General features: G+C 39.3%; 2 protein-coding genes across 2 annotated transcripts in view; one reads left to right on the forward strand and one right to left on the reverse strand.

Moving 5' to 3' along the window:
- LOC139963048 (leucine-rich repeat serine/threonine-protein kinase 1-like) overlaps positions 1-9,913 on the forward strand; it is a 495,817-nt gene that overhangs the window by 66,118 nt on the left and 419,786 nt on the right. The gene's annotated exons all lie outside the window — the stretch shown is intronic.
- LOC139963053 (RWD domain-containing protein 1-like) lies at positions 90-6,439 on the reverse strand. Its single transcript, XM_071963530.1, has 7 exons — positions 6,194-6,439; positions 5,643-5,714; positions 5,271-5,404; positions 4,497-4,646; positions 3,419-3,548; positions 2,984-3,046; positions 90-2,498 (listed from the first exon to the last, which is right to left on the reverse strand). The coding sequence occupies exons 1-7, from the start codon at positions 6,264-6,266 to the stop codon at positions 2,410-2,412; spliced, it is 711 nt and encodes a 236-aa protein (XP_071819631.1). The 5' UTR covers positions 6,267-6,439; the 3' UTR covers positions 90-2,409.

The raw sequence follows: 9,913 nt of genomic DNA on the forward strand, positions 1-9,913 counted from the left end.
AATAGGTGGTACCTGGTGATATAACTGTGTTTTTTTGCATGTATTGTTTGAACTTATATTTATCTCTATTCTATAAATGTATTTAGTGATTTTTATTTTATTTTATGTTATGTTTTATATTATGCCTTGGTAAAATTTTGGAAATTTATGTAAAGTCATTGTATCTTATTATTGTACTTCAGAATATGTCATAATAATTGTTGTGGTTTTAGGAACAAGGTTTGTAAATAGCACCAGCTGGAAAAAAATATTACAGAGCAGACTTTTATTTTCTTAGATATCATGATTTTATGTGTAAATATCTTTAAACATGCAAGGTTACTGCCGTTTGTAATTCGTATGATTCTTCCCAAATTCATGACAGAAATTTAGATAAAATTGATTTAAGAAGGGAAGAAACATTTGTCAAAAAGAACAAACAAGCAAAGTTTAAATGTGAAACGAGACAAGGTACGTGAGACTGAGAGCAAATGGAACAACAGAAAGTTTTTTTTTTTTACTATGAAGCATTTTACTATAAGGCATTTTACTATGCAGTCACTTCATGAAAAAAAAGACGTTTTGGCATAGTTTTCTATAGAACACGAATAAATGATTTTGATAAAAGAAAGATTTACCACTTTTATGGACATTGCATCATAACAAATTGGTGTTAATAGCATCCAATTAAGATATATAAAGAGATATAAAATTCAAGGAGGTTATTAGATAATAAATGTCGTTTTTATAATATTTTACTCACATGTAGAATATCCTATTGTTAGGTATCGGGTGCTGGTTTGGTCAAGAGGATTTAGGTCACCCAGGTTTGTGTCCTTTGTCTCTTGTTGTTTGTTTCCTTTTATATCATTGTTCCTTTTGTTTCATAAATACAATAGAGTGAATCATACATGAAACATGCAGTACACAATAAAATTAATAAAATGAAGAATAGACCAATAACTAATTGAAACTTTGTACTGATATGAATGTGGTGCAAATTTGGTAACAGGCTTGATTGACTCCACAATTTTCATTCTGCATTTTAGAGGCACATTTCATAGAGCTACCAATCCGAACAATATTTTAGTTTAACACCCTCCTCCCACCCCCCCCCTTCACCCCCTCCCCCTTTAAAATTGTAAGCTACTGTAATGTTTTAAGAGATGTCAGATAACACACATTGGATCCATAACTAGTCTGTGCAATATGTTTATATGTTCACCAACTAATTATTCTTGGTTCATATTTTCATTCATTTGGTTTTATTTTTGGTTATCTCAGAACAATGGAATAAATATTGTATTCATATTAAGATATTAAATGTAATCTGGCTATGCACTGTTCACATCATTTGTTCTTTTCTGTTGACTCGTTTGTTTTTGATTTTGTAACAGCTCCCCCAAATCGCAGAAAAAATACTACAAATATTAACAGCATAATAAACTAAATCATTCCTAACTCTTTCCTAAACATTGCAACCTGTCACAGACTCACAGTATCTTGGGATTGTTCTGAATTTTGAGGCTTTTTTGTAGTTTTTTCAAAAAAAATGTAGAGCTCAACTTGCAGCTTGCATGCATGTAGGCGTGATAATAACCGTGAAAACATTTCTCAAGACTGGGACCTTTGATATCTCACACTTGGCAGAGGTGTTCCCAATATCTCAGTGGTTAACGCCGGTGCCTTTCAATCATAAGGTCCCGAGTTCGAGTCACTCCAAGATTAATGTATGTCGTTCAGTTACAGAGTTGTTGACAATTGACAATTCATAATCATGGAGGTTAAATATGAATCTAAGAGACTTGACTTCGGTCAGCTTGCGGCTTTGATAAGTCAATGATGGCTTCTTTGCGAGTTCCTGCTTGCAGGAGGATCTAAAATACATATATACATAAATACATATGGAGCACAAGAAACCCACTGCTTCTTTTGGGAGGTTCATTTGAGGTAATAGCAAAGGCCAAAATATAACAACCTAATGAATATGGTATCTCAAGATTGGAATTTGGGTTATCTCATATTTGTTGAGTGGATGTCCCACATTTAATACAAGTGGGTTTTTTTTTTTTTGGGGGGGGGGGTTCTTCCAGTGTTGGTCAAAGGTTATTTGAGATTGGCAGAAACCATACTGTGAACATCTTGTTATCATGATATCATAAGAAGGGTTCTAATTATAATTAATATAATGTAAATATTTAAAGTTGAAATCTTTTGTGCACCTTTTGTCTGAAATGATCCACTACTCAATTACACAATTATGAATGACTTATGGACCATAGGGCAGCATTTTTAGGCCCAATAAACTTACGAGCTACATCAGGGGTGATACACAGATCTTCAGTCCTCCAACGCCGGATCAAATCGGCAAGACAGAGTACATGTATTCCCCCTACAGCAGACACAGCTTCCCCCTTACGATCTGATACATCAGCTGTCGTCTGCTAAGTCTAATTCTGCGTCTAAGTCGAGATCGTCTATCTCCTGAAAGAGGGATTCGTCTACCTCTACTCTGTCACCTGAAGGAGGATCAACGACGGATTATTTAGAAATGCTGGTCTCGGAAATTACATATTCTTTCCTTGTATTATATCTATGCTTATTCTTTGCTTTAACTTTTTCAAGCATTTCTACATGGGTTCCATCTCGACCCCTTCCTCCCTCCCTCCCTTCACCTCACCTCCCCTCCCCCTCTCTCAATGCAAATATGTTCCTACACTCCTATGTATAGGCACTAATTGACTGGAAAACCGATCCTTCATATGTATGGTCGGGTAGAGGACTTTCTTAAGTAGTGATTCATGCTAACAAAAAAACGTAATCTACGTCAAGGCTGACACTAATCCATACACATATACATATATATATAAAAATACATGTACATCAACATACTTTTGAAAAGTAACTAGCTCTGGAGTGCATGTATGTATAACAGACTTGAGAAGCTTATTTATAAAGTGGTTTGTAAACATACATGCATCATATGCTGAAAAGTGTAACTTACTTTCATCCAAAAGGTCCATATCTGATGTATCTAAATTTTGGTCTGTCATGAAAAGTTCCTTTCCTGTTATGCAAAATCAAAATTCAACATGGGTTATCATGTTTAGAATGTAGTCTGCGGCTAGCGAGGTCTTCTAAACCCTTATTAATGCATAACCTTGCAGCAAGGAAATGCGTGGAATTTATGTACTTTGGGGAATTTTGTTTACAAAGCCTACTTGTGGTAAGATAAGTGAAATATAATTATGGACAAAGTACATGAAGCGATTTCTGATCATTGATTTCCCATATGTGAAGCAACATCTATGTTTGGTACAAGATTTGACTGCAGTCTGCAAGATCAATTTGGTAATATAGAAATCAAATATAACTATATTATAAATATATAAGTCATTGAGGTTAATGTGAAAACAACCAACAAAGATATCACGTTCACCTGTAAGTTTTTTATTTCCACCTTCGTTTTGTTGTGTCTTGCTCTTCAACTCTGCCATCTCTTGATCAAACTGTTCCTTCCAAGATAGAAACGACTCTATCGTGACCGGTGTTCCTTTGAGTATCTTATCCTAAAAAGAAAAGGGAGATACTTTTAAAGGTAACTGTTTGTATTGACAGACGTCTTGATGTAACACACAGTGCAGTGAAATGTTACAACCCACAGTACATGACAGTATGTGACCACAATATAAATCAAAATTAAATGTTTGTGCCGTGACAAAGGAACTACACGACATTCAAACTTCAACTTAGACATTTGGATTGTTGGTGAACATGTGAGTAGTAGAAGTAAAACAATTTCTACAATATGATAATCACAGAAAACTATCCTCCCACAATTTGGACACATGAGACTAAATATTTTGTATACTGAACTAGTAACAGATGGGACACACAACAACAGATTGCTTTCTTATCAAGACTCTCAATGCAACTTAAGTTATCATCTGGCTGAACTATTCAGAAAAACTCATCACTACCAGATTTCCATACTTTTGATAAGGTTAATAGGACTAATGACCCCAAACCTGCGACCAAAACTGCAATGAACGAGACCGTTAGTTATACGTCATAATATAAAATACAAACTTATGTTGACACTTTCTTTAATTTCAATGAAAAATGTTATCAAACTCAACGGGAACAAGAATTTAACCAGATGAAAGAGTTACAGTACTTCCAATTAATAATAGACAACAGTTTGAGAGCATGGTGGCTAACTGGCTAAGGCGTCGGACTCGTGATCCAAGGATTGCTGGTTCGATTCCTGCCTAGTTCATTACGTTGTGTCCTTGGGCAAGATGCTTTATCTCACTTGCCTCTCTCCACCCAGGGGTTAAATGGGTACCTGTGAGGTAACTTGTCATTGGGCGCAGTATATAACTGCTGCCGACTGGAGAGATTGTCTCTGGGACAGGATATCATTGACCAGGGGTAATAAAACGTCTGTAAAGCACTTTGAGACTTATCGCTGGTATAAAGCGCTATATAAAAAGCAAATATTATTATATTATTACCCTCTCTTCCTCTGCAATTCGTTTAACCTCCTCTTCTCGCTCTAATTCTGCTTCCTTCTCCTTCTTCAAGTTATCGATCATGTCATTTAGAAACTCCTGGGTAGCAGAAACCAATGCAAACACCATGGCCATCCCAAGATTTTCTTCTATCTAAAACAAAATCAAGTTCAGGTTCGATATTTCAGTTTCCCATATACATTACCATTCACAGGTTTGACAATCTTCTTTGCACACAAAAGCCCCCATGCTTATACATGTAGAGTAGACTTGGTATGGTACCTATGCTAAAGAAGGCGTCAGTGGTCCATGCTTGACAGAAGTACATTCCTCAAAATCTGGGCAGTTAACTGGCTGATTAACAGTGGCATTAGCCATTCGCCAGTTGAAAAATCGAGGGTCTGGCATTTTTCTGACGACAGACATCAATAACATCAACACACAGTAAGTCAGTTAACAACCGTCGGTCAAAGAATTGGCACGATTTCTGAATTTAACATAATGTAACTTCACATCTCATAACAGATAAAGCAGTCTAGGTCTTATTAATACAGCGAGGGCGATGTACACAAGCAATGTCATGCAAAAATTGGAGGGAAAATCGTCACTAATGTTTAAAGGGATGCCGAAAGAATATGTATGTGCCACCACAATGACTTGTACATATGAAGGCAACTGTGGAAAGCTATAGACCTGCATAGCAATGGGAAGAGCTACATCATGTAGCCTACATGTATGCTAGTGCTTGCTTATCTCCAGCTGAATGTGTTTGTTTACCTGTTGTTCGAGGATCTGCTTCAGGTTTTCTAGGTGGCTTTCTTGTAGAGATTCATCTGGAATCACCTGATACTCCGGTGCTTCATCTGGATATGTAGGGGTATAGGTGAACTGGAGGGTGACCTCAAGGGGCCCTGGTGAGGCAAACATGGCAGACAATAAGATAACAGACCCACCGGCTACATTTTCTTACTACATCAGGTTGACTTTAAAGTGGTCTGACAGTCTGAAGCAACTTGACTCTTTGTTGAACAACCAAAAATCAATTAAGAGTCCCTTGTGTTATACTCAATGGATAGTTCTGGTTCATTCACCTTTGGATCACCATATAGCCATTAATTAATAACTAGCCCTTCAATTTTAAAGACTCACCATCTTCCAAATCGTCTGTTTCTTCTGAAGACACAGTTATCTTGAAAGTATGGAATGGTTCGTCAGAGAGCACTAGTTAAAAAGGAAAACGAGTATTAAAGACATAAACAAAGTGATAGGCCCATGCAGTTGTCCATTGACCTTGTACTTTAGTACTTTTGTATTGCATACCATTAGATCTCCTGTATGTTTTGTGTTTGGCCTACGAACCATACTATTATTATGAAAATCAGTAGATCACACAGATTGCCAAACTGTACAATGTCTGTTCAGATTTACATCTAGCCTGTCCTCGCAAGTAACATTGGCAATGACATGTAGGTCATGCCTATTTATCTTGTAGTCTTGTATCCAAGTTAGGCCATGTCATCCTGCCTATTTATTTTCCCCAGGCGTAGATCTGTTCGTTTCGTTCGTCTTGGTATGTTAGTCTTACGCTATGTCTTAGCCAGGCGGTGCAGTAAAAGCTAGCCTAGCCTGTGGAACAGCATAGGCCTATGATAGGCTAGATTCAACGTGTTGCCAAAAAGACAGGTCCTGTCATATTATACCTGTAAATTCATCAGGATAGATGGATTCCAGCGCCTCAACTTCATTCGTTTGTTCTTCTTTGTAGTCAGTCATCAGTACAGTGCGTCTCCCATCTATATTCTGCAAATCTAAAATCGCTGGTACATCATTCGACGGAAGGACTCTGCTAAGTGCTTATTACTAGTTTCTACTACGACAGGCGTAAGTACCTACTCATGGTTAACCTTACCGTTTTCTGTTTTACTTTTCGTGTATCATGCTTCCTCAACGGGCAAACTATATGAAAGATGACAAACGATAGTGTGAACCATGTCTAACCACACAGTCACGACCATATATGTATAGCAGAATCTATGTCCCACAGCTTGAGGGCCGCTGGGGCGACATCATCACATGATGATACGACACAAGCTTTCCACAAACGATCGTCAGCTGTACTCATAATTATGAGCTGGTTGAAGTCCATCCCAGTCCAGGTTTTTATGTTGTCAAGCCAGGTTTTAATCGGCCTGCCTCTCCTTCGTACCCCATCTGTCAGTCCTTGCAATATAGTGTTTGCCAGCCTGCCAGGTGGTTCTTCTGTCTCATTACAAGACCAAACCACTGAAGTTTAATTACTTCTTTTCACCACCCAGTGTTGAAAAGAAGGTTCCTGTTCCCCTGTGAAACTCTCCGTTGTTTGCCATACTTGCTTGTTCGTGGTACTGCGAAGTGTAATGGATCTGGAGAAGTCTCCGGTCTACAGTTCATTTCAAAAGCATTTATTCGCTTTTTAAAGTCCACGTTTCGCACCCATACAGGAACACTGTTGTTACTAGTGCTCTCAGGAGACCCATTCTAGTTTTTCATTGTGATGTTCTTATGATCTTATCCCTCCAGATGGGCTTCAGATTTGCCACTGAAAATGCTGCAACTGCGATTCTGATCTTAATCTCTTGCACTGACTTTGCATCATCCGTGATTGTTGCCCCTAAATATTTGAACTGAGCCACTGTTTCAAGTTCTTGACCTACAATATGTACCGTTACTTCTTCGACAGAACCCACCTTCATGACCCTCTGTTCTTCTCAGCATTGGTTTCCATGCCAAGTTGCTTTGCACTTTCCTCTAGTCTTCTGGTAAGAGGGGTAAGTTCCTCCGGTTGTCCTGCTACGAGGACATTGCAATGTCATTTGCAAATCTTAGGTTGGTAATAGTTCTTCCCCCAACGTTACTCACTGTCCCCTCAAATACCCATCCAGAGTTTCCATCACGATATATTCTAGGAATATATTGAACAATGTTGGTGGATAACAGACATCCTTGCCGGACCCCAACTCGGCGGGTGTGGAACCAATCGCTGATTTCATCTCCCATTAAGACAGCACTCTTGGATGCTTGATACAGGGCCACGATCGCATTTACAATTCCCTTGCTAATGTTAAACTTCCTTATATCTCAAACAATCCATTTTACCAGACCCGGTCATAGCTCTCTTGAAGTCGATGAAGTTATGGAAAGTGGTTTCTGGTCAGTACAGTATTTCTCATTCATTAGAGTAGAATATAAGTTGTTATATTCTGCGCTGCTATGGTCACGACCCGTTAGTGTCGACAAATTATTTTGGAGGGTCGAAAAATTATTTTGAAGAGTCGCCAAAACTGGGGAAGAAAAGTTGCAGTAATTTGTAGAAAAAAGGTGGCAAATTGTTATAGGCATAAATTTCAAAATTTGCAAAATATAGCAACATTTTGAAAACTAACCTCTTCCCTTACGCCCTTTCCCATGAAACAACCATGAGGGACGTACATTCACCATTTTTCAAGGGGAATGGGTAGAGTCATTTTGGCCTTTTGGGACCGACTACCTTAGTGAAACCGCCTTCGTTGCAACAAAAGCAGCATCTTGTTTTGTAAAATAGAACTGCACACTGGTGTTGGCTAGGAGTACAGAGTGAAAAGCAATATGCCCCGGCCGGAAATTCCAGCATAAATTTAGAAGACAAACAATCATGTCAGAAGTCTGAACTACTCTAAAATAAAGTGTTTCTCTAAGCCCTGGTGAGGGCCCAGTTGGCAAAGCCCTTAGAATTAGCTGCAACTTATTCAGACATTTTTGGCACCGAAATAGCATCGACTTGGGACTGACTTTTGTTTGATATTCACTATAGGAGACCTTGGATATATATCGATAACCGCCTCCCTGGACATCTCCCCCTGAAGTTATCATTCAGCATAGGTACATAGGATAGGACGTCACCAGCCCGGATAAAAGGAAAGTTTATATATGTTTGGAAGGAAACCCCGTAACTAGACTTAACTTAGTGTCACAGGTCAATGAACAACAAAAATGTGTCAGTGACGTCAATGAACTCACTCGATCATGTTTTGACATTTTAAGACCTATATGATCCTATCACTCTTCTGATTCAGTGTGTGTCTTCCAACTTCTAAGTGATGTCCATTATTGATGATGACATCACGAGCAATCTGATTGGCTGAAAATTCCGTACCTGTTTGGGGAAACAAAAATTCGCAACCCGGTACCGCAGCTGTCGCAAGTTAGAAATTGATAAAATTAATAAGGTAGAATTATTATTTACAGTTATGTAAAATGATTTCTCCAATATTTCTCAGCCTAGGGTTTCTCGTGACTACCAGGCGCGGCGGAACGGAAAAATTATTGGGGGGGCTAATGTGTGGAGACTATCTAAGCGGAGCGCCACCATCGGTTGGCGCGGAGCGTACAAGAAAATTTTGGGTTTTTTCAAACCCCCATGCAGATGGCCGGAAACGGCACTTCCCGATTGTTTTATGCTGCGAATACCTAGCCCTAAAATATGGGTCTCAAGCCTGCAATTTCTCAGATTGCACGTAAAAGTCTGTAAAAACATTGTAATTTGTATATTCGATGGTGTTTTAAGAGAGTAGCTATAACTTGTAGTGTACTCGCAAAGACGTTTTTGAGTGTAGTAAGGGCAGTGGCGGAGCTAGGGGTATTGGTCAGGGGGGGGGGGGCAAGAATGGTCTGTAGGGGCGCTTTCGACACTATCTAAGCGGAGCGCCACCACAGGTTGGCGCGGAGCGTACAGAAAATTTTTGAGTAAAGTTACTCCCTAGATTGCAGGAAATGACCCTTTCCGGGCCTTGCTAAGTTGCAGATAAACGGAGAATAAATAGGTGTCGTCGCCATTTTGTCGGAAAATTACACCAACAGAATATGACAAATGTCAATAGGTATATGAGAGCGCAATAAAATAGTCAATAATCGCGAATAAGTTAAAAGTAGTGAAAAGCTGAAAAGGGCGCCAGCAGTCCATTTGAGTCCGTCAGGAGGGGGGGGGGGATCCGCCCCCTGACTGTATATATGGACGCTCCGCCACTAAGTAAGGGGATGTTGGAGAACTGGCTGAAATGAGGCAAGTCATTGGCCTAAGACGAAGTTGTGTTACGCTTACCGGTACTCACACTAACTGCTTCCACTTTTCACGGGGCGTGAAGACGCGGTTGGGGTGACAATGTGGTCTATAGCCAGGGGACGGTCCGAGGGACCAGGGTCCCCCAGCAATTACTAAAATTATTACACCAATATAGTATACGTGTGCATCGGACAGATCGACAAGTATGCATTGAAAAATGGACAGATGCACGTTTCGGAGCCTTGGTAAATATTGGGGGGGCTTATCATGCATTTGCCCCCTCAACTTTTTCATTGGGGGGGCTTCGGTAATTAGACACTAGTGTACAGTCAATACATGCAGC

Source organism: Apostichopus japonicus, chromosome 21 (genome assembly GCF_037975245.1).
Source record: "Apostichopus japonicus isolate 1M-3 chromosome 21, ASM3797524v1, whole genome shotgun sequence".
Taxonomy (NCBI): Eukaryota; Metazoa; Echinodermata; class Holothuroidea; order Aspidochirotida; family Stichopodidae; genus Apostichopus; species Apostichopus japonicus.

Excerpts from the sequence above, each read along its gene's own strand:
- LOC139963053 (XM_071963530.1), bottom strand. The coding sequence starts at position 6,266 with ATGACTGACTACAAAGAAGAACAAACGAATGAAGTTGAGGCGCTGGAA. Across the intron at positions 5,405-5,642 it reads AACAGACGATTTGGAAGATG|GGCCCCTTGAGGTCACCCTC; the intron begins GTGAGTCTTTAA and ends TTGCCTCACCAG. Across the intron at positions 3,549-4,496 it reads GAATTGCAGAGGAAGAGAGG|GATAAGATACTCAAAGGAAC; the intron begins GTAATAATATAA and ends TTTTCTTTTTAG.